This window comes from Pipistrellus kuhlii, unplaced genomic scaffold (genome assembly GCF_014108245.1).
Source record: "Pipistrellus kuhlii isolate mPipKuh1 unplaced genomic scaffold, mPipKuh1.p scaffold_m20_p_8, whole genome shotgun sequence".
In the NCBI taxonomy this organism is placed as follows: domain Eukaryota; kingdom Metazoa; phylum Chordata; class Mammalia; order Chiroptera; family Vespertilionidae; genus Pipistrellus; species Pipistrellus kuhlii.
Window position 1 is genome coordinate 30,980,630 of NW_023425584.1, and position 24,544 is coordinate 31,005,173.

General features: G+C 38.3%; 2 protein-coding genes across 4 annotated transcripts in view; one reads left to right on the forward strand and one right to left on the reverse strand.

Moving 5' to 3' along the window:
• Nucleotides 1–23,581, forward strand: part of AFF4 (AF4/FMR2 family member 4) — an 83,246-nt gene extending 59,665 nt beyond the window's left edge. For 2 of the 3 annotated variants that reach the window (XM_036423873.2, XM_036423874.2), the window contains 8 exons: nucleotides 1,726–1,820; nucleotides 3,896–3,959; nucleotides 4,070–4,206; nucleotides 5,048–5,119; nucleotides 6,622–6,715; nucleotides 7,545–7,588; nucleotides 9,271–9,491; nucleotides 10,538–12,363. In XM_036423873.2, coding sequence (XP_036279766.1) covers nucleotides 1,726–1,820; nucleotides 3,896–3,959; nucleotides 4,070–4,206; nucleotides 5,048–5,119; nucleotides 6,622–6,715; nucleotides 7,545–7,588; nucleotides 9,271–9,491; nucleotides 10,538–10,665 — 855 coding nt within the window. In that variant the 3' untranslated portion in view covers nucleotides 10,666–12,363. Of the gene's footprint in view, nucleotides 1–1,725; nucleotides 1,821–3,895; nucleotides 3,960–4,069; nucleotides 4,207–5,047; nucleotides 5,120–6,621; nucleotides 6,716–7,544; nucleotides 7,589–9,270; nucleotides 9,492–10,537; nucleotides 12,364–23,529 lie in introns of those variants that run through there. The other variant, XM_036423875.2, reaches the window with a different exon arrangement.
• Nucleotides 18,098–19,498, reverse strand: LEAP2 (liver enriched antimicrobial peptide 2). Its single transcript, XM_036423885.2, has 3 exons — nucleotides 19,340–19,498; nucleotides 19,017–19,156; nucleotides 18,098–18,278 (listed from the first exon to the last, which is right to left on the reverse strand). Exons 1-3 carry the CDS (start codon nucleotides 19,394–19,396, stop codon nucleotides 18,242–18,244), a joined length of 234 nt encoding a protein of 77 aa, XP_036279778.1. The 5' UTR covers nucleotides 19,397–19,498; the 3' UTR covers nucleotides 18,098–18,241.
• Nucleotides 23,582–24,544: the final 963 nt, after the last annotated feature.

Here is a 24,544-nt window from a genome sequence, read left to right on the forward strand (position 1 = left end):
ACTGTTTTAGCTGCATTGCACAAGTTTTGGTATGTAATGTTTTTATAACATAATTTAAAATGTTTCCTAATTTCTATTGTGATTTCATCTTAGGTCAAAGAGTTACTTACTCAATTTCCAAACATACAGAGATTTTCTAGTTATCTTTTGATTAGTCCTACCTTAATTGCATTGGAACTGGAGAGTAATCTTCATGGTGGCAATCTTAAAATTTGTTAAGATTTGTTTTATATTTTTAAAGTATATGGAAGATTTTTCTAATATTACATATTTGCTTAAAAAGAATCATATATTGGGGGCAGGGATCTATATAATTTAATTAGGTTAATCGTGTTTTTAAACCTTTTCTATGCTGATCAATATTTTACCAGTTCTATTATTGTTTACTGAGAGAATTGTGTTTTACTTCTCCTGTTATCTCTACAAATATATAAGATTTGTCTATTTCTTATAGTTTATCACTTTTTAAAATTTAGATATACTTTATACATAATATTATATCAGTTTTAGATGATGATTTGATATATGTATATTTTGTGAAATGATCATTACAGTTAAGTCTACTTAACACCTATCACCACACAGTGATTTTATATATTACACACATAATAATTTTTATATAAGAAAGTATTGAACTATCTGGAAAAACATTTTTTTAATTTTCAGAAACTTCAGTTTTTCAATAAATCTAAAGCTAGGCACTATAAATCTACAAGCTGTCTTAGTAATATTACATTGCAATACAATATTTAGGAAGCCATTTCATAAACATGTAAACTTTACTATAAAGAGCTTAGTATTTTGTCAAATCTCAGTACTTTTATTCTTGAAGTAAGCTGTAATGGGTGGAACTAAAAAGTTCTTATATAAAGAAAGAAAGAAAATGATTATAAGATTCATGTTAAATAAATTTTAAGTACCAGTTGTAAAATTATTTATTACTGGATTTTCTGATGTTAAAACATATTCGTAGGATAAACTCTCCTTTGTTATGATGTTTTATTGTGGAAAGTATATATTCATTTTATTAAAGATAGGGCTGGATGGGGAAGCCATCATAGCCCTGGCATAGAGAGTTATATTGATAGGAAGCAGAATAAAGTTTGAGAAAGTGGCTAGGCTTTTAAAATCTGACAGATTTGTCAGATTTGGATTGAAAACTCAAATTCCAGGAATGCCACTTACAAGTAAATCAGTTTGAACTTTGGGCAAGTTACTTGACCTCCATGAGACAGCTTTTTACTCTGTTCTAATAGTAGTACGTATTTCATAGGATTGAAGGATTAATGACTGGGCTAAGTTAACTTAGTGCCTGGTAAGTAGTAAGCACACAGGAAATGTTAGATATTTTTATTACTATTTTCATTGACACTAATTACCAGTAAATTTTGTCTTAAGTAGTATTGCTATTTTAACACTAGGTTTGTATCTTACTTTTGTTTTAACATGTGCCTAGATCAGTGCCTGCCACGTAGTAGAGCCCTAATATTAGAATGAAAAATTTTGATTATGTAAAATGGCTGCAATCTATAAAAAAGATGTTTATAATTTGAAATTTTAAAATTTTATAACAAGGAAATTAATTATTGAAATCAGTGGAATTTTGTTTTCTTTTTACCGTTGGCTCAGGAAATTTAAAAAAAAAAATTTTTTTTTAAGGAAATTTTTTTAATTTAAATTTTAATCTCTTCACAATTTTAAACATAGTTATATTTTTTTTGTCAGGAAAAGGCTTCAAATAGCTCCTCTAACTGTCCGACATCTACACCAACTCCTGAAGCTTCAAAGCCTCGGAGAACAAAGCTTACCTTTGATGACAGGTGAGATAAATTAAGATTTTTTTATGCATTCAAGAAATCATGTCAGTCAGAATATAAGAAATTCATTTTAAGTTGTCATTGACTAGAAGAATTAATACTGTGATCTATAGAATAATTGGCTTTTACTTTGAAAGGCACCACTAGCCCCAAGTATTGTTCCTCTGAGTTAATTCTATGACTCTCTTTGGGGATGTGAATGATGTGTCTTCAGGTAGAACCTTGTTGCTGCTAATATGAACGTTCTCAAATATGTAAGAATAATGTTGGGTTTTTCTCTGCATTTTGATAAGAGATTTCTCCTATTCTTTTATTTACTCTAAAATTCTCAAACGACTTGGATAAGTTAGTATTTAATATTAGGGAGCTTGATTTCTGTTTTGCCATGAGTTGGCCAGTACTATTTATGCTCTTAGCTCAATATAAACATTTATCAGGAAAACAGTGAGTCAAATGTTTTAGTAATTGCTCATTTTCTTGAGGGCATGAAAACTGAGGGATGCTAGTGATGTATCGGGTCTAGTAATAATTAATGTCGTTTTTAAACATTCGTTTAAAATCTTGCTTGGCGTTGACTTGTATTGACATAACCTTCAAACACCTGGTATCTACAGAACGTGTGAAGTGCAATTGAAAAAGTTTGTGTTTGGTTTGGTTTTTGTTGCAAAACTAGGGCTAAGAAGATGGCGGATGAAGAGCATATTCGGCACTGCATGCTTTACGAGTTCCAATTAGGAAGAAAAGCAAGTGAGGCTGCAAAAAACATCTGTAGTGCTCTTGGTCAAGATGCAGTTAGCGCCAGAAAATGCCAGCGTTGGTTTGAGAAATTTCGCGAGGGAAATTTTTCGTTAGATGACAAGAGTGGTCGAGGCCGTGTGTCCAATTTTGATCAAGAAGCTCTTCAAGCTCTTTTGGTGCAAAATCCTCAAATTACCCAACAAGAGCTTGCAACAACTTTAAATTGTTCACAAAAAACAATTTCCAATCAATTGCGTGCACTTGGCAAAGTCCAAAAGTTTGGAAAATGGGTTCCTCATGAGTTGACTAACAACAACCATAATCAAAGAGTCACAATTTGCAGTTCGCTCCTCTCTCGTCAAAACCGTTTGCCGTTTTAGAGCAAATTGTTACCGGAGATGAACAATGGGTACTGTATGTTAATTTGAAAAGGCGGCCTCAATGGTTGGACAAAAATGAGGCTCCGCAGCCCACGCCAAAACCTGACTTGCTTGCGAAAAAAGTGATGTTGTGTGTTTGGTGGAATTTTAAAGGAATTCTTTATTATGAACTTTTACCATCTAACCAAACCATCACAAGTGCAGTGTATAGTGCCCAATTGGAAAGGTTAGCCCAAGCTTTAAGAGAAAAAGAACCCGCGCTGATTAATCGGAAGGGCGTAATTCTTCACCACGATAAGGCACGACCGCATACTGCAAGAATCACTGCTGAAAAACTGCGCCAGTTGGAATGGGAAGTTCTCCCTCAACCTGCATATTCTCCTGATATTGCCCCTTCCGATTACCATTTGTTTCGTTCTTCGCAAAACTTTCTTCTTGGAAAAAAATTTAATAATGAAGAATGCCTCAAAAATGCATTGACTGCCAAGACCGGTTTGGCTCAATGGATAGAGCGTTGGCTTGGGGACTGAAAGGTCCCGGGTTCGATTCCGGTCAAGGGCATGTACCTTGGTGGTGGGCATATCCCTAGTAAGGGGGTGTGCAAGAGGCAGCTGATCGATGACTCTCATCGATGTTTCTAACTCTCTCTCTCCCTTCCTCTCTGAACAAAATCAATAAAATATATTTAAAAAAAGAAAAAATGCATTGACCGAATTTTTTGCATCAAAATCACAAGAATTTTACAACAGAGGGATTAAAATGCTTCCTGAGCATTGGGCACAAGTAGTAGAAAACAACGGCAACTATATTGTTGATTAAATTTTGTTGTATTGTTTAAATAAATTTGATTTAAAAAAGTATTAGAAAACGACATTAATTATTACTAGACTAATAAATGAACTATTGTCATCTTATGAAAAATATTTACTACATTATTTACAATAACAATTTACATTGCAGAAGTTATTCAGCAGACCATTATTTACAAGAAGCAAAAAAGCTAAAGCACAATGCAGATGCATTGGTATGTAAATATTCTCTTCATATTTATATATTTAGATTAATTAAATCTTAACTTGTTTGTTTCCATCCCACGTCAGTGCAGCTCTCGTTATTTTTTTCTCCTTTCTTCAGTCTGACAGGTTTGAGAAAGCTGTATACTATCTTGATGCTGTGGTTTCTTTCATTGAATGTGGAAATGCATTAGAGAAAAATGCTCAGGAATCCAAATCCCCATTTCCTATGTATTCAGAGACAGTGGAGCTCATCAAGTAAGTGGGAAAACTTGCCATATCATTGACAATATTATTTCTCTGGTCTATCTAGGAAGTGGTTGATGTAACTATACAGTTATGCACTGCATAACAATGTTTTGGTCAATGATAGGACCACATGTATAATGATCCCATAAGACTATAATCGGACTGAAAATTTTCTATCGCCTAGCATTGTGGATCGGTGATAATGTCACAGCACAATGCCTTATTTGTTTATAGTGATGCTGGTGTAAGCAATCCTACTGCACTTGCCCGTCTCGTATAAAAGTATACCATGTATATGTTACTTAATGAAGGCACTGTTACTAGTTTATGTGTTTACTTCTTATCGTTATTTTAAAGTATACTCTTTCTACTTACATAAAAAAAATTTTCTGTAAAACAAATAGTATGCTGTGTTACACTGGCTGTAGCTTAAATATCTTACGTAGTTTACCCCATCTTTTGATTGCATCGTTTTCTCTTGCACTTGACTTAATCTTGTGTTGTTTTGTACAGTAAAATGCTGTACAGGCTTGTAGTCTAGGAACAATAGGCTGTACCATGTAGTCTAGGTCAGTGGTAGGCTGTATCATCTAGGTGTGTGTAAGTGAGCACTGTTGTGTTCCCACATGATGAAATCGCCTAACGACATGAACATATCCCTGTCGTTAAGCAGCATGACTCTATATAATAGAGCTGAGGAGTATGTTTAATCCTGTATTGTCCTTGGATAAGGAGAATTAGATACTTCTGTATTTTTGTCTTTATGTAGGTTAGATTTTAATGTTTTAAGGACTAAGGTAGTCAGAAGATTAAGTTAAAATACTGTGTCATTTGTTATTTTAACTCACAGATACACTATGAAGCTAAAGAATTACTTAGCACCAGATGCTACAGCTGCAGATAAAAGACTTACAGTACTTTGGTAAGTGTTGTGTATTCTAACTTCTGCTAAATGTCAGGTAGTTCCCTAATAAATTGTGCTGTGTATGTGCTTCTGAAAGTTATTCTTGAATCAACATTCCATAACCCACTCATATATCTATTCTTGATGGGCAAAGTAGAAAATAACTCAAAATTCAAATTGAAAAATGTTAATAGTTGTCAGTCTCTGATCCATTGCCCTTTTGACAAAAGTCTTGGGAAAGTGGTATTAATAATATTATTAATAATATTATTATATTATTTTATTATAATATTTATTATGTTATTTATCATATATTTATTATGTACAATATATAGTTATATATTAATATTTGTTATAATATGATAATAATAATAAATAATAAATAATAAATAATAAAATTAATAATAGTGTCTTAAATGGTTATTTTTCCAGGCTCTTTTTTTTTTTGTATCTTCTCTCTCCATTCATATAATACCTTTCCTTGGGAAGCAAATGTTTCGTTTTCTCAGAATAAAGAATGTGGTTTGTTTGCTTGTATTTCAGGGATATGTAGCAGTTCATTTGTTATAGTTATTTACCTGGCAACAGTTGGGCATATAGCTGTGTGTAGAACTGACATGGTCCTGTTTGTCATAGAGTCTAGTGTGAGAAAACAGATATTAATCAAATAATCACAAGTATTTGAATTAAGTAGTTTGAAAGAAAAGTATAAGTAATGGTAAGAGTAGAGTATAGGGAAACTTAGTCTTTAGGTTGAAGGAACATCTGTAAGGGCTGAATAGTGGAAAGAAACTGGAAACTATAGAAGAATCAAAAGAAGGCCAGTGAGCCCTAGCTGGTTTCACTCAGTGGATAGAACGTAGGCCCACAACTGAAGGATCCTGGGTTTGATTCTAATCAAGGGCATATACCTTGGTTGCAGGCTCGATTCCTTTGTCAAGGTACATGTGGGAGGCAACCAATTGATATGATTCTCTCACATTAACGTTTCTCTCTTTCTGTCTCTCCTCCTCCCTTTTACTCTCTAAAAATCAATGGAAAAATATCCTTGGGTGAGGATTAACAAACAAAAAAACAAACAAAAAAGACCAGTACAAGTGAAAATGACTGAAGCCATGTTAAGGCCTATATATATTTCCTCAAAGTTATAATATTTATAGTTAAGTTTTCTAGTTTTTGTTGTTTAATTTTAGATTACTTATAATTTGATCTATAGAGTCTACCCCTCAGTTTTTAAGTGCATATGTTACAATGACATGTTTGGTCCTGTGGGTGAGGTTTTAATTTTTGAATGTCAACAGATAGGAAACTAGTCCTAGGTATCTGTCCCTTCTTCTCCTCTTTAGGGCATGTGTTAAAGCCATCCTTTGTTTTTGCCTAAGAGTTAGTGCTGTTGACCTTATGCCTTGGTCTGCTCACATGAGCCAATTCTATACTCTTGCATGATTCAAAGCTTATACAGATGAGACCAGAGTGTTTTGTCCTATGAATAAGCTGCCCTTTTTTTCGCCATTGATTAGCCTGAGATGCCAGTCTCTGCTGTACCTGAGGCTATTCAAACTGAAGAAGGAAAATGCTCTGAAGTACTCAAAGACATTGACAGAGCACCTGAAGGTAAGTGTGCCAAAGAGGAGGGTCCATTTGCTGGGAGACAAAATTTATAGTCTTCTATCCCCACTCTAGAAGTGCCCTCATGTTTTACCTGCCATGGCGAGGGAGGAGCTTTTTGGGAACTTTCAAATAAGTTTGAGGTTTCTTGTAAGTTTTTAAATGCACATATATCTGATTGTAGAACCTATGTAGTAATATTCAGTAGCTCTTAACATTTCACTAAATGTAGGCTCTTTTTATTGTGAAACCTAATTTATACTTGTAAAAATGGTCTCTTGTTTTTTCTACCATCTTTCCTTAGATGACTTATAGTTTTCTAAAATGTCTTTCTGTTTGTTCCTTTAATAGCAACACATAAATCTTCCTCAGATCCTGCCCTAATAATGATTTGGAATCCTTCAGTAGCTTACCATTGCCTACAAAATCAAGCCAAGTTTCTTACCCTGACCTATAAGGTCCTCAAGATCTTTCTCTTTCTTGTTCCTTATCTAAACCTGTGCTTAACTTTATGGTCTCATATATTCTCTTTTCTACAGCCTTTGTATGTGTAATGACTCCCTTCTCACTTCTTCTTTATCAGTCTGAGTGTTACTCGTTCTTTGTGTCTCACCTAAGTCCTCCGGAAAACCCCAGCTCTTAACTATAACTTTGAAATGTGCATGCGCACGCGCGCACACACACACACACACACACACACACACATATTTTGGATTTTAATTTACAAGGCTTCTTAAGATCAGCTCTGGCCCAGTGCTTTTGAATATATTTAGTACTTCATAAGTAGTGTTGTTGTTTTTTAATTTTTGTTAATTACATTTTATTTTCTCCACAGAATTCTTATAATAATTCTCAAGCACCATCACCTGGCTTGGGAAGGTAGGTCAATTTTATTCTATAAAATATTATTTGTGACAAGTTTATTTTTACATATAAGTGGAATGTTTAGGGTCTAATTTCCAAAAATGGTAAGATAACAATCTTTTAAAAAATGAGAATTATCTCTAATTAAGTATTTTTAAATATTTTATCTTTTTATAAATTGAAATAGGATAATGAACACAATCTTACAAAGATTAGAGAGGAGGAAATCTGAGTTTTTTTTAAAGCACTTTAATTCTTCTTGCAGGTTGATTTCTGTAGCTTCTTGGGTTTTTATCACAGTGGTTTTATCTTACTAAAGTCTTGACAGTGTCAGAATTTAATAATTGAGGCATAGTTATGTTTTCTCCTCTATCTCTACATCACTTTACCCCACCTACACCCCTAAAAAGGAGGAAAAATGCATAAATCATCTTTTTTGATGATAAGTTTATTCACTTAGTATGTTTATGTTAATTGACATTTTGTCTCTGCCCTTAAGTATTTTCTTAACCAAATTATAGTGCCAAAAGTGCAGATAAAAATTTTTCTCTTTTTAAAAACAATTTTTAAAAATTCTCACCTGAGCCAAGACCAGTTTGGCTCAATGGATAGAGCATTGGCTTGAGGACGGAGGGGTCCCGGGTTCGATTCCTGTCAAGGGCATGTACCTTGGTTGCGGGCATATCCCCAGTAGGGGGTGTGCAAGAGGCAGCTGATCAATGACTCTCTCTTATCGATGTTTCTGACTCTATCTCTCTCCCTTCCTCTCTGTACAAAATCAATAAAATATATTTTTAAAAAAATTCTCACCTGAGGATATGTTTTTATTTATTTGAGAGAGAGAAACATCAATCTGAGAGAATCAATGTGAGAAACATCTACCTTTTGTCTTGTATGTGGAGTGTGCACCAATCGGGGAATGAACCCACAACCCAAATATGTTCCCTGAATTGGGAATTGAACCACAACCTGTTGGTTTACAGGGGGAAGTTCAACCCACTGAGCCACACCAGGACTACATAAAAATATTCTTAACAAATAGATCTCCCCCTACCAGCCCCAACTTTTGTTTGATTTTTCTTTTCTTTTTTTATGATCTTGGGCATTTCCACAAATTTTAGTACTGAAATGAACCTGCCAGCTTTCAACGTGTGTTTTTAAAAATATTTAGTCGACAGAAGCCTGATATGATTACAGTTGATTGGGAAAGCTGTATCTCTTTGTAAGCTCTAAGTAACTTGGTTAACCTACAAAAGTATCAGAAATTATGGAATTAAAAATAAAATGTTCCCATGTACTACCACAAATTTTTTTTGGTGCTAAATTATTAATTCCACCCAACTTTTCACAAAACAGTTCGAAAAGTACCTAAATATATATGCCCATCAAAAGTGTTGGACTGGGAGTGAGGCAATCTAACTTACAAATTACAGTACTAGCATTTCTTTCCCAATTCTTATTCTATTGCCATTTATTAAAACAATGCATTCAGATAAAATGATAATTCACAGTGGTCTTTAGTGAGTGAAGTACTTATTTAAAAGAAATTGTACTTCTCTGGAAACCCTTCAAGTTTGAAAGAATCTTTAAATTTTAAAAACCTTCATAGGGGCTCTTCCTAAAAGCCCATATATTACATTGATATTGTCATGTTCACTGCAGCCATATGAATAAATTTCCTGTTTCTTTGTGTGTAGCAAAGTTGTTGGGATGCCTTCCCCTGTTTCTCCAAAGCTGTCGCCAGGCAATTCAGGAAATTATTCTTCTGGGGCCAGTAGTGCTTCAGCAAGTGGTTCTTCAGTGACCATTCCACACAGGATCCACCAGATGGCAGCCAGCTATGTTCAGGTTACATCTAATTTCCTCTATGCCACAGAAATTTGGGACCAAGCTGAGCAGCTTTCCAAAGAACAAAAAGGTAGGATGGTCTCTGGAGAAACTTTGAGGGGTAGAATTGATAAAAGGAATTTTTATGGCCTAGTTAAATCAGTGTCTGGTCTGCATTTTTAGCTTATCATTTAGTTTAGAGTTAATGATAATCAATTTGCTAATCTCCATTGCTTAGCAATCATATTGAATGTACTGAATTTGGTTAAAAATACCTTTCACTACACTGGTGACACAAACTAAGCTAAATGGTTCTAATATGTTAAATGTTGCTCATACTATAAAAGTAATAAAACAGGATGTTCTGTTCTAGGATGATTAATAGCAGGATCACATCCAGACATCTTATACATATTGGATATTATAAGAAAGCACGTTTGTATTAGATTTTTAGGTATATTGTAAGAAACTTTGTGATGAAAGAGACTACAAATGAGTAGATTTTTAGCATTTCTTTTAAATTTAATTTTTAAATCTTACACGAGGATATTTTTCCCATTGATTTTTTTTTTTTTTGAGAGAGAGAGAGTGTAGAAGGGAGGGAGAGGCGGGGGGCAGGGGAGGAGAAAGAAACATTAATGTGAGAGAGACACATCTATTGGTTGCCTCCTGCAATCCAGGTATGTGCCTTTCACTGGGAATTGAATCTAAGACCCTTGATGCTCGGGCCCCCACTCTAAACTATTGAGCAACCTGGCCTGGGCATCTAGCTCTTATGGGGAAACATGCTTCTTATACTAAAACAGTACATAGAGATTGATTTTGAGTAATAATAGTACATTGTGATACTAGGTCTCTATTTTAATAATGTTTACTGCATATTAACAATTTGTAATGGTCATCAGCGGAATTATGCTTACTTACATAACATTTAATTCCTAATCATACAGTTAATTTAAATATTTTGTGACTTATAACTTATAACTTGAGACTATGGTATGTTTTGTTCTAAGACATGGAGAATTTAGTATAAGAGGGTGTGTTGTTTTTTTTACTTCATAAGAATACTATTTTATAGTCTAGACTAAAAATTTTAAAGCAGTGTACATCACTTAATGAGTGTTTTTCATTTTATAGAATTCTTTGCTGAACTGGATAAAGTAATGGGCCCTCTCATCTTTAACGCAAGCATCATGACAGACCTAGTTCGTTACACCCGGCAGGGACTGCACTGGCTTCGCCAGGATGCCAAGTTGATATCTTGAACTGAACACATTCTTGTTGCCTCTGATTTTCTCCACAACACTGTGTTACATCATGAAGGAAAACTGCCATAACATGCCGCCTAGTCGACACTAAGAATGAGGAATGGTGTTCTCCCATGTTCATATGTTATTGTTTTTTATAGCCCAAAGCCATCATGTCAGTTGGCCCTGTCAATATTCCCAATATGAAAAATCATGTAAATGCTTTTAAATCTGCAGCATATTGATAAGATGGTTTCGGTGATCTTTATTAATAAGATTGAAATTCCAACTGCAGTTCATAAGTAATCAATTGAAATTGTATTTATTTTAATTTTTTTAAGTTCCCACATTGGGGCTAGTTTAAAACTTCATTATTTCTGCCTATAAATTTATCCTGTTAAATATTGAACATAAATGTAATGTAGGCATTTTTATTTATAGACTTTGGGAGCTTTGTTACCAATTAATGTCTTTTTGTGGTAGCTCTTCTAAGAGTAATAGTTGGTTCATTTAAAATATGGACATGTTCTTTCTATACCTACTACCTGATAATATTTCAGTTATTAACTACAATTTTATTAATGCAGAATTTATACTTAGTATTAAGGATATTCTACATATGAAAATCACTTAAATATGAGAAGATAGCATTCTACATGGGTGTAAAACAAATATGTCTGATTTGGTATGCATTATTTCAAGAACTGTGAACGTGTGTTGATAACACTAATAATCACAAGGTGACTACAACTTGCATTTAATGCATTACAAAAGAGGGCAGGCAGACTTTCTAGGAGAAGTATATCAAATGAAGGGTTTCATAAAGGACAATCTTGAACTTTACGGATTTTACTAAAACCATGTGGTAGTAGGTTTTTGGTTTGTTTTTTTTTCTAATTATTAAAATTTAAATAATGTAAGTTACTGTAAAGCAAAGGATGATCCAACTCCTGAAAGTTGCTGTCTATATCTTTTTCATTATTGATATTTAAAGGTAAAATCTCTCTTCAGAATTCTTATATAAGTATTCTTCCACACTAGATTGTGATGCTCAAATAGGAGCATGCAGTGACTGATACTGAAATGGGCTAGAGCTTTGGTGTGTGTGCTTTTGTTATACAACTTAGAGGTCTAATGCCTGATGTAGAGATGATGAATTTCTCCTTTTAGACCTGTTTTGTAATTAGTCCCTTTGTATTATGAAGGCCCTCATCAATTAAATATGTTTCTGATAGGATCAGAAAATTCACACTAGAAAAGTACCTAATGGTTCAATGTGAGCTCTTGGGAAGGGGTGGGGAGGAGGGGTATTGCTTAAGAAGCCAGCTCTATAAGAGTTGTACCTTTTCCTATAAGGTGCATATAAGAGTCAAAGGTGAGAAATATTTCCTCTATCTTGTTTTAGTGCCCCTATCATGTCTAGTGTGCCTTAAATCTTACCTTTAAATGAAGACTCTGGACTGTTTACAGATGAAGTTTTACACTAGGACCAGATCACCCATGTGGTTGGTCTCCTGCAGTAACAATGTTAAATTCTCTCTTCTTTTACATCTTTAGGGTCGCATAAAGATGAATGCTTTCAGAGAAGCTAATGCTTTTGTACATGACTTAATCTAACCTATTGGGTAATGCTGTTTCAAAAAATACTTTGTCCTTTTCCCCATTCTAAAAATGAATCCACCCAATCAGAAAAAAAAAGGATTATCCTGATATTTATAGATAATTGTTAAGGCTTGAAATGGAAAGGATAGAAAATCTCCAAGCCCAGTGGTGCAGTGAATTCTCTGTTTTCTGAAGCTAGAGAACTTTCTTTTTTTTTCTCTCTCTCTTAAATCATAAATGATTGGCCTTGACTCATGGGGTGTGAGTCTAGATATCCTTAAGGAATTCATTGTATGAGTCCATTGATTCCACTATGTTTGAGGAGCCAGGTTGCTCTTTGATTGCCTGTTGTTTTGCAGCATTGGGCTGGGGTTGAATCCTGGGCAGAATCTAGCAAATTCTCCTATTTCTGATCCAACCATCTGAGTCAGTCCCTTTTGTGATGTGACAACCTTGATTTCATCTATAGTTGCTTGCATTTTCTCCATTTTCTCTTACAATTGCCAAGTAAGTCTCTATACGAACCATCCTGGTTTGTAAGTCTTTTAAAGACTCCTTGAGTTGGGACAGGGTACTACAGATGGAAAAACTTTCTTGAGATGGTTGGCTTCCAATTTGTTGATACAATTGATGTAGTTGTTTGATGTCCTCAATTTCTATGTAGAAGCTATTAAAGTAGATGGGCTCACTGCGCATGTCTGCAAATAATGCTCTTCTTCAATCATGCTTTCAGATTTGGACATTTCAGCGGTATTTTTCCTCCTGCTTTGGCGCACGCGTTCGTTCGTTCTTTCTTTCTTTTTTCCCCCAAATATATATTTTATTGATTTTTCACAGAGAGGAAGAGAGAGGGATAGAGAGTTAGAAACATCGATGAGAGAGAATCATCAATCAGCTGCCTCTTGCACACCCCCTACCGGGGATGTGACCGCAACCAAGGTACATGCCCTTGACCGGAATCAAACCCGGGACCTTTCAGTCCGCAGGCCAACGCTCTATCCACTGAGCCAAACCGGTCCCGGCTCTTTCTTTTGATCTAGATTGTCGTGCTCTCCTGGTCCCGGGATCGTGTGGTTTGGAGCTTGTTTCCATTGTGGAATCATGTAGGGTATTTCCTGAAACTAGAGAATTTTCATTGTCCTGTGGCTTCATATTTCTAGAGCTTAACTATTTTGTACCTCAAGTTGTTTCTGCATATCATTGAAGAATGATATATGTAAATTGCATTGACCACCTTTTTCCCTTAGAGAAATTGCCTCTGATATCTTCATGTTTTAGGAACAGTTTTCTTTAAGAGGACAACTCGGCAAGCATGGTAGTTATTCAGTAAGAAACTTACCACTGTTAATCCAGTAGACATGTGTCCTGGCCTTCTGACTTTTCTAACCCTGATTCCTTTATTTGCAGTGATGTCCTAGAAATGGAGAAAGTATCCTCTGAGCTTTTAGATTGTCAGCATTAGGAGCCTCTGGGCACTCTGAGTTTCAGTATGTGCTAATCTCTTGGGTGTCCTGAGAGGCAGCAGGAGTGTTTCTAGGGTCACACCAGCATTTTGATAAAGCAGAGTTTCCTGCCTGTTTTATGGTGCTGCTCTAAGATACTCTTTCTCTGAAAACTGTGTCAATTCTTGGAGAGTGAGTTTGTTAAGCTTTTCACTGTGGTGGGTTTTTCCCAGCAGGTAGTAATGGACAGTGGATCAAAATCCTATCCCAAATAATTGAATCTTTAAGGTAATGTTCTCTGAAAACACCACTCCTTGTCCTGAGTCCATCTCAAAAGTTCTGTCTTTGTCTTCTCTGCTTCAGCACATACTTTGGACTCCTTTACAGGTGACCATTCCTCCTTCCTCAGTAGGTGTCTTCAGTGTTCTCCAACCATTTAAAACTGTATTTTACAAGTGACTAAAAACTTACTTAGTAGTCTGAGACTTGTACTTAATATATAGTTAATTCTAGAAATAGCAACTATTTAAAAACTACTGTGTTGACTCCTCTTTAAGACCACATCTGTATGAGTTAGCAGCCTACACTATTGGACTCTTTGTAGGTAACCAACCAGCAGATTGCAGTGGATGAAGTTGTTACATAATAGTCTTGCTCAGCCTGGGTTGGGCTATGGAGAGTGCTTCCCTCCAGGTGAGTCTCAAGCTTCTACAGTCCAGCCTAGGCCCAGTCTTGCTTGAGAGCGTTCAGCCTGCTTCTTGCCTCAACGCTACCTTTTTCTGGGCAAGTAGCCAAGAACTGACCTTTAAAAGCAATGAATACTTCCAATAAATTTACAGTTATAGTTGCTGAAAAGTGGAGAAGGTTGACCATCACTAATTTAATTCTCCAAAGTAAAAAGCAATTTAGAGTAACGTGTGTACTTGCCCATACACGCCTGTGCTCTGAGGAGCTTTCGCTCCTTGGGCATCTGGGCTGCACTTTGATACACTTGTGACTTTATTAGATTCACTGTTCTTGTTTTTCATTGTTGTTTCTTTTTAGCTAGCACAGATAGCATCATTTTGTGTTTTATGACAGAAACTTGGTGAAATTGCCTTTTTTTTTTTTTAATGAGCTTGCATTGTGAAGCAAGTGCTTGCAAAATATAAATTAATATTTTGATTCTATAGAGTTTCAGAGCAGCCAGTGGTCTCTCCAGTCCATGATGCCTGTGTGCAGAGGAGAGGTAGCTGTGCACTCTTCTAGGTGTGAGGGTATGCAGCTTTGGATTTTAAAACTATGTACACATACACACTTTATATATATGTACGTATGTATGTATGAAAACATGAACTTAGTTTGTCAAAAATTGTGTGTTTAGTATTTTAGCTTAGTGCAACTATTTCCACATTATTTATTAAATTGATCTAAGACACTTTCTTGTTGACACCTTGAATAATGTTCAAGGGTGCAATGTGTATTCCTTTTAGATCTTAAAGCTTAATTACTATGATTTGTAGTAAATTAACTTTTAAAATATATAGAGCCCTTTGTAGTATAATAGGGCTTTTACAGGGTGGGAAGGATTTTAATTTTCCAGTTGTTAATTGGACAGAATGGCCTCATGTGTTTTGAATTATAGGAGTTTGCTTCTGGGTCTCAGGAACGCCTACTTGGGATGACTGGTTTTAGGCAGATTGCGGTGATTTTTTTTAAAAAAACACACAATAAAAGCTAAGAAAATTGAGAAAGCATTTTAAATCCATATAGACTCCTATAACTCATGTTCCCTAAATAATGTGGAACACAGGATTCATTTCAATGTTATATATCAATTTGTTGGAGAGGATGATTTTTTCCAATAATAAATAATATTGCACATTTAAGGTTGCTATTCCATAAGATACATAGAAGAGATAAGTATGGAATGACTTGGAATATGTAGTGACAAGAGACCAAATTGGTCATGTTTGTGAGTATATCTTTCACATACTCACTGAAGGAGAATTTCAATTTAGATACTCTGGACCCTAGAACCAAGCTGGTCAGTGACAGGGAGTAAGTTATTAATAGTTGGTAAAGCAGATGCTGATTCTATTCAGTTGAACCCTATAGTTAATTAAAAAGAACTTACTGTCTTCAGAAAGGGGAAAAGAAAGAATATTTAAGTCTCTTCTTTTTTATAGAATTTGGTCACAGAATAAGGCATCAGAGTCAAATCTGAACCAAGTCTTGTAGATCTTTAAGCATCATAAAATAGCAGCCTAAATAATCATGTATCGGGAATTGACTTTTGGGTATGTCGCCATTGACCTCTCCTTGCCACTATTGCTCAGCTAAGCATAAATTGCCATTGCCATTCTTAAAAAGAAACAAAAGAGCTCTCTAAATGAGCAAAGGGGGAAGGGAGTGGGGACTGGAACTCCCAGAAATTCTAGTAATAATTCAGTTTTGACCTCTATCTGCTTCCACGTGGAGTTTCTTTTCAGCTTTTAACCATTGGAATTTTCTACCTGCTTATGTTTCTCTCTAGGAAAATATCTCTTTGGAAATGTTGCCTTTCAAGTCAATGACCTGATTATCCATACTGTTGAGTTTGTTGTAACTGTTCAAGAAGTGTCCCTATTTTACAGTTTTATGCATACACCTGGCAAATCATTGACATGAGCATTCAACAGTACTGGGGTTGGGTTAGGGTGGGGCTCACCAACAGAGCTGGCCCAAGTGGCAATGCCTGAAAAGGCACCATCATTGAGGACCAGATGTGGGGTTGGTAAGCACAGTTAGGAAAAATTCTATCTAGCCTCTGTTGTGAATGGTTTTAAATTTTGTATATGGAGGATGGAAATGCTTATATATTTATTGAAAGTCCTTTTATCTTATTTGAAATTAAAATTATTTGGCTAACAATGGTTTGAGATCCAGCGAGAGTTTTGGAGGGGAGGTAACGCCACTGATAAATTAGAAGCCTTGTTGATTCTACAGAAAGGTACTGTTAGTGTCTATTGGATGCCTTTGTTTTGTACATGATCCAGATCTTTGTCTTACATTTCTTTTATCCAAAATATTTAGGCATCTGACATTTTCAACCAAAATTTCAATTATATACTGTGATTTTTGTTGCAATATGTCAAAATTTCAGAGGTACTTTGGGGTTCAAAAGCTAGGATTTCTAAGTCAGTATGTGCATTTCACATAATAAAGCTGTTAATGGTGAGCAAAGTATTATATACTAACTAGATTTTTCCACATCTGTATAGTATATTATATGTATTTTGTGGTATTGAAATTATAGAAAGTTTAGAGTGTCAAACATGCGTTTAATGTGTATTTTTAAACAAATTTATGGCAATTAAAATATTTGGAGACAAGGGTATCACATTTCAATTTGTAAAGATCTTTTTAACTCTACTGTGTCATTAAGATGCTTTGTATAATGCCAAACCATAGCTGGAGAAACTAAGTTTAATAAATATCAAATAGATTTTCTGTATTAAAGTTTATAAACACTGTCCATTCTCAGTTTACTTTAAAAGTCTGGTCCTATTAGTCCAGATCTCATTTTCTCATTACAGAAATTTTGCACGTTCGCTGGCCACGAATCCCTTTCCATAGATTAGAATTCACCCTGCACTCACAAAAATCTCAGACAAACCTTTTTTGCTGTTTCTCTGTGCCTTGGGCTTTTATTGTTTTATTTAGCTAGATTTTCTTTCACTTCTGCCTTCTGTTCAGTCACAAACTTGGGCACATCATCAGGCTGCCAGTGCCAGCATTGCCCGTTTCTGGCATCTTACTGAAGAGTCCTTTTACACGGAGCGAAGGGCTGGGATCCAGGACCGCAGCTTAGGAACGCGCTGATCACAATTAGGCCATTACTAATCTGATGCCTGTAGCTTGCCACCATGTTAGTTCTGGGTTTTGTGTTTTATCTTTTATTTTAGAGGGAGAGGAAAAACGTCAACATCCCTCTGCTGTCTCTTGCATGTACCCCAACCCGGGATCGAATCCGCAACCTGGGCATATACCCTGACCAGGAATCATGACCTTTCAGTGCACAGTTGATGCTCAACCAACTGAGCCACACTGACCAGGGCATGTTCTTTATTTATTGGAAAAATGTTAACTCACTACTTTTGTTGCTACTCACTGTTAACTTTCAAGGTTGAGAAGTAACATATCACTTCTCAGCTTTTTGGCTAAGATCAAGTGTGAAAAGTAACACATGATTATTAGGCAATACTGGGTTATTTTTTCTATAGTATACAAGTGACATTTCTTCCACTCAAAGGCTTAAATTTCAGACTACCAAATTTTCAAATTTAAGACGTTTAATAATATACATAGAAAAATAAACTCTATAAATTGACAAGTTTCTTTATGCTCATCTAAATATCAACATTCTAAGAAGAAACGGAGACCAATTTAAAGCATAATCTGTCTTTAAATATTAAAAACACAAGATTGCTTCACTTGAGTGTCTCCAGCCAATACGCAGTTAATCAATATTCCATAGAACGGAGCATTGTTGTAGGTGAGTGCTGTCCTCTTTTCCGCTGGTATGTTCATCATTCCTGGGCCACACTTAGGGAACAGCGTCTCTTTCTAAGGGAAAAGAAAAGGTGGTTTTTAAGGTAAAGAGAGCAGTGCCCAGAGCCAACCTGTTTCCTTCCTCTGAGCTATCCAAGTTCAAGGAGGACTGCAGAGAGGAAAGGCACTGCTCTTTCATGGCACCTGTGTGTAGCTGTCCTTGGCTCTTAACTCCTGAGGGTTTTGCCAATGAGCTCCAACTCTCAAGTCCTCCATCCCAACTTTATTCTTTTTAAAAAATATATATTTTATTGCCGAAACTGGTTTGGCTCAGTGGATAGAGCATTGGCCTGCGGACTTGAAAGGTCCCAGGTTTGATTCCAGTCAAAGACATGAACCTTGGTTGTGGGCACATCCTCGTTAGGGGGTGTGCAGGAGGCAGCTGGTCGATGTCTCTCATTCATGTTTCTAGCTCTCTAACCATCTTCCTTCCTCTCTGTAAAAAATTAAAATATATTATATATATATATACATATATTGATTTTTTACAGAGGGAGAGCAATAGATAGAAACATCGACGAGAAATATCGATCAGCTGCCTCCTGCACACCCCCTACTGGGGATGTGTCCACAACCAAGGTACATGCTTTTGACTGGAATCTAACCTGGGACGCTTCAGTCCGCAGGCGGACGCTCTATCCACTGGGCCAAACCGGGTGGGGCCCAACTTTATTCTTAAGTCTGTGTGTGTTGATCTCTGCCTAGCTTCCCAGGCCTCTTTGGCTCAGCCATGCTCCCAAGTTTGTGGAATACCTGCATAGCCTGGTGATACACTCGGAGTCATCCCGGCAGGAGGCTCCAATGGACCTGAGGGAAACCCCTCTCCAAAATGGGGTCATTCTCCGCAGCCTTCTCTTTGCTGAACTCAGTTCCGATATTGGGGAGCCATCAATCTGTGGGGCAAAGACAAATTCTTTGGTGTGGAAGGGTTGACACCCTGCTGCACATCTTGGAGAAATGGTCATTCCCCGGATGCTGTAGACTGAGCGCAGAAGAATCATTCTTCAGGATGGAATCCGGCTCTCGGGCTCTGCGCACAGTACCACCCTCCCCGCACACCCGCATTCGTTCCTTACCTGGCCCAGCAGTAACAGGCAGATCATGAGCGCTGCAAAGAGTTTAAGGTGCCACATCTTGACACGGAATGTTGGAGCCTGAAAGCCAGGGACAGTTCCCACTTTTATAGACTGAAATGTGCCTCTTTTACAGATGCCAGGTGAGATGGGGGCAAAGTTTATTTTTGCAATCAGGATCGATTTAATAAGTTAATGTCTACCAGAAGAATGTGCTCAAGGCCTGCCTTCCAAGCACGTTGTATTTACTGATCTCTCATCTGGACTTTGAGTGATTATGTTGGCTGCTTGGACCCTTTCACCCATTTTAGCAAAAGTCAGCACTAACCCCTCCCCTGTAAAAGCCACGTGAAGACATTGAGGGAGGTCAGGCACCTTGCCACATTTGGATTCCAAAATAGCTCAATGAGATCACTTATATTGAAATAGAATTCTAATAATGAGGTCTTCAGAAATAGCGCTGACCCCTTTCAGTCTTGTCTAGGAAAGAGGCCCTGAGCTATTGTGTTATAGGCATTTGGATAATGACCCCATCTCCCTATTGTGGGAGGATGCTTTGGCAAGCAGAGTCTACAAAGCCCCAATCCCCAATCCCTCATTTGTGTAGATTGACTGTCACCCTAATTCTCTGCTCCAGATCATCTTCCTAGAACAGTGGTCAGCAAACTCATTAGTCAACAGAGCAGCAAACTGTGGCTCACAAGCCACCTGTGGCATGCAAGCCTTGGTTTGCCGATCACTGTCCTAGAAGTATAGAGATGCAGCTGTGGAAAGTTCAAAATCTTGTCTACCTGCCCTCTGCTGGGGGTAAGGCCATCGGGACTGATGTGGGACTTAGGTGAGCCACAGGTGGCTCGAATGAATTTGAATATAGGTGGATGTATTGTTTTGTTCTGTGAATGAGTTGGGAGCGAGGGCTTCTCAACTTGTGTGGTGGTGACAAATCACTCTGCAAAGCCTTGAGTTACGGACGTGTCTTCCACTAGGCGCCTGGGGCCTCCTAAAGAGCATGTCCCTCCTGCAGCCTTGGAAGCAGGTCTAAGCTGAGCTGTCTCCAAAGCCCAAAGTAGGAACTGCTGCTGGCTTCTTGGGGCAATCGTGAGTAGTTATGGGTACTCATTAAATGACGTGGGCATTTAAAGGAATTTTGGGGCAAAGGTGTGAATTCTGAGTAAAGAGATTGATAGATTTACCTGTGTGACCTAGAAGGGTTAGCCACCAAGACAAATGCAATAAGATTCCTTCTCTGCCAGGTGTCTGTGAAAAGTTTGCTGATACCTGTTTCCAAGGCCCTTCTCATCTTCAGAGGTTGGATATTTGGCAAGAACCTGCCTGTTCTCCGAGGGAAAGGAGGAGATGCGTCATAGCTGGAGGTGAAACAGAGGGTTGCCAATCTTCTTGCCAAGGGAAAGGAGGGTGATATTGGTGGACCTCAAAGCTGGGTGGGACGGGCTCTGACCACACCTGGCTGTCCTGGTTCCAGGCCTGAAAGAGACAGCACTGCTTGTACTTGCAGAAACACTGAGAAGCAGATCTCTGCTAAACTCACCTAGCCAATTCTGCGAGTTTGTGACCAGTTAGCTGCTCCTTCCCTTCATTCTGAGTGACCTCAGGTAGGGGCTTAACTAGGAACTCTGTAGGGTGGGGACGAGGCTACGTGGTGACCTAGTGAACATTGGGTAAGAACAAGTCTGATTAGATAAGCAAAAAACTGAACAACGTGATGTCCTAGAGCCAGTTGGGTCTGTGGACTCGGTGCCAGTCTCCCCTTTATCAGCCTGGAGTGATGTGCCAAATGAGATTTGGAACCTGCTCATTCCAAAGATAGGTACGTTCTCCTAATCCTCCATTGCTGCCTCCCTGTACTCCAAGCAAAATCAAATAATTTAATAAAAAAAAAACACTGAAATGTCACAGGTTCCCTGCAATCAACTATTTCGCTGAATAAACACATAACTACAGTCCATGTTCCTCCTTCCAGCGAAAGGTCTAAGCAGCCTTTAACAATTGCAGCGGTAAGAAGAGTTCTTGGCTGGGAGGCGGGAGTGGGTAGAGCAACTGACCACAGGCCAGCCCAGCCCCTTTGGGTTTAGTCTCTTGTTCTGTCTGTGAGATGGAAGGAGATCCCTGAGGCCTCTCAGGCACTAACATTTGGGGGTTCACGTGACTAATTTACAAGAAATTGATACTGCAGCACATTTGATAGTGTATAGCATGGATAACTCTGAACACAGCTCCCAGGGGTTTTCTGCTTTGGAGGAAGGTGCCCGGGATGAAATGAGAGGAGGAGGGTGTAGAACAGGAACAGATGTTGGAGACATTTCAGGAGGAGAGATCATTAGAGCTTAACAGTAACTGGGAACTTGTGCTGTCCCCAAGCAGAAGGTGCCTAATAAAAAGTCACCTTCCTGAAATGGAAAAACTTTTCTAGGTGAAATTTCAACAAAGGGTCAAAATGTATTTGCTTCTTTGCTGGCTGGAACTGGCAGAGTTCTGGGCCTGCACTCTTCAGTTCTGGCCTGAAGAGTTCCCATTCTGCTCCCCAGAATGAATGCCTTTGTTGGGGAAGGAGCACTGCTGAGGGGAAGAAGGGCAAAAGGAACAACTGGTTGTGCCCCCAGCAGCAGGTGAAGGAGCTGCACCAAGTCAGGAAGGGGCAGGTGAGTGGGTTATAGATCCTGAGGCCCGAAGTAGTTCCCTCTTCCTTAAGATACTTTAACCAAGTTTTCCTTTTCTTTATGGATTTCTACAACTAGTCCTTAAAATGACCCCAGGCCCCAAATCCTGTACAGGAGCACTGAGTTACGACAACTCCCCACATTCTGTCAGCACCCTGCTACACAGAGCTTTGTGCCTTTAAGTTTAGAGAGGCAGCTCTTTGCTAAGAGAGGAGCTTAAGAGCAGCCTTTCACAGTTTTATCTAAAAGCAGAAGCTCAGAATGTACAGGGCTTATAGAAGGCCATCTTAGGGTACTCCTGAGATAAAAAGGATTCAGACCAACAGGCTCGGTGCTGAGAACGGGCACGTTTGATTTTGAGCTAATACCTCCAAAGAAGTCAAAGAGAGTCTTAGGGTAAGATGAAGCCAAGAATGCCTTGCTGGTGTGGCTCACTTGGTTGAGCATTGTCCCATGTGCCGAGAGGTTGCTAGTTTGATTCTCAGTAAGGGCATATGCCCAGGTTGCAGGCTCCATAGTTGGTAGGGGCATGCAGGAGGCAGCCCTTTGTTTCTCTCTCATCGATGTTTCTCTCTTCTCCCTCTCCTTTCTCTCTCGAAAATAAATAAAAATGTATTTTAAAAAATATATATTTTATTGATTTTTTTTACAGAGAGGAAGAGGGACAGAGAGAGTCAGAAACGTCGATGAGAGAGTGTCATCGATCAGCTGCCTCTTGCACACCCCCTACTGGGAATGTGCCCGCAACCAAGGTACATGCCGTTGACCAGAATTGAACCTGGGACCTTTCAGTCCACAGGCCAACTCTCCATCCACTGAGCCAAACCAGTTTTGGCTAAAAATGTATTTTTAAAAAATGAAGCCCAGAAGGTAGGAAAGGGTGACCATCTCCTCTAGTAAGCTTGGGGCTAAAATCAGAGATGGGGAGAGAGTCATGAATGGCAGTGGTCCTCCCCTGGTGCATGCATCTGTTGAAACTATGCAAAGTGGGTACATTTACATCTTCAGGTCCACAGCTCTCATCATTCTCAAAGTCCACAACCCAAATATGTTGCATATCAGGCAAGCCCTGAGAATAAATTTGGACAAAGAGCCAAACAGGAAAATTACTAATTCATCTGTTTTAATGGGCAGCAAGTTCAAAGCTCAGGAATGCAGGTTTCTTGCCTATATCACAGGAAGGAAGCAACAGTAAAAGGATATGGGCCCAAGTCTGCCCTCCCTCCTTTTCCTGCCCCACAATAAATGCAGTTTGTGCCAAACCGGTTTGGCTCAGTGGATAGAGCGTCGGCCTGAGGACTGAGAGGTCCCAGGTTTGATTCCAGTCAAGAGCATGTACATTGGTTCCGGACACATTCCCAGTAGGGGGTGAACAAGAGGCAATTGGTCGATGTTTCTCTCTCATCGGTGTTTCTAGGTCTCTATCCTTCTCCCTTCCTCTCTGTAAAAAAATCAGTAAAATATATTAAAATAAGTAAATAAATGCAGTTTACCGTGCCAATTTATTGTTTTTAGGTTTGGAAACATTTTAACTTTGGTTCCTAAAAGGCAAGAACAATCATTAGAATAAGAAGGAAAGATGCAGCCTGAGGCAGAAGCTGAACTACAGTGAAAGCTACCGTTCTGGACCAGCAACAAGGGTACTTGGGAAATTTCTACAAGCAGAGCAGGGAAGCATAAGCATACAACTGCCGACCCTTCCCACACTAACTGCTGTTAAAAGGAAAAAGGTGCCTTTTTGAATTACACTGGTGTTCTCCAAGTTCCTGTGTCCCTGCCAGAGCTGCCCAGATGGCTTCCCAGAACCGCAACCCAGCTGCCGCCAGCTTCACTGCTGCCGGTGAAGCTGAGCCAGGGGAGGGCCCTGTGGGCAGGAGGTGCGTGGTGTGGACGTTACAGGAGCTGATGATCCCATGCCTGGCAGCAAAGGAACTTCTGCCTTCCCTGAATCAGACCATCTTTCAAATGGGTGAGGACCATCCATGGAGCAGCTGGCAGTCTATGAAGACATGAGGTACCAGCTCTCCCTAGAGCTCCCGTGGCCACCCTTACCCATGGCCAAGTTCCTAATCCCTGCTACCACGGCGATGGCCCAATCAATATACAGTGGTGCCTCGCATAAAGAACGCCTCGCACAGAGAACGCTGCACACAACGAACTTCCTTTCATGATTCATACAACGACCTTCGTTTCACACAACGAAGTCGCCCGAGCTTCCACGACCGCTTTGCCCGAGCTTCCACGATCGCTGCCGATGTATTGCATCCTTCCGCGCAGGCACAGCAGGCAGTCGTTAGTCACTGCGCTTAACTTAAGCACGTATCGCGGCAATCGTTCTTCATTACGAATTAAATCACGCACGTATCACGGCAGTCGTCCTTTTAAGTTAAACTCAATATTTTTTTTTTATATCATGATGTATCTAAATAAAAATAACAAAAAAATTATCTTTTTTTATGTCATCTTAGCATATTTTATGCTACAGAACGAATTATTTTTTTTAACATGTATTGTTATGGGAAAACGCGTT

Coding starts and splice junctions, on each gene's coding strand:
- LEAP2 (XM_036423885.2), bottom strand. CDS start 19,396: ATGTGGCACCTTAAACTCTTTGCAGCGCTCATGATCTGCCTGTTACTG. Junction 19,157..19,339: donor GCCTGTTACTGCTGGGCCAG/GTAAGGAACGAA, acceptor TTTGCCCCACAG/ATTGATGGCTCCCCAATATC. Junction 18,279..19,016: donor TGTATCACCAGGCTATGCAG/GTATTCCACAAA, acceptor CTTTTCCCTTAG/AAAGAGACGCTGTTCCCTAA.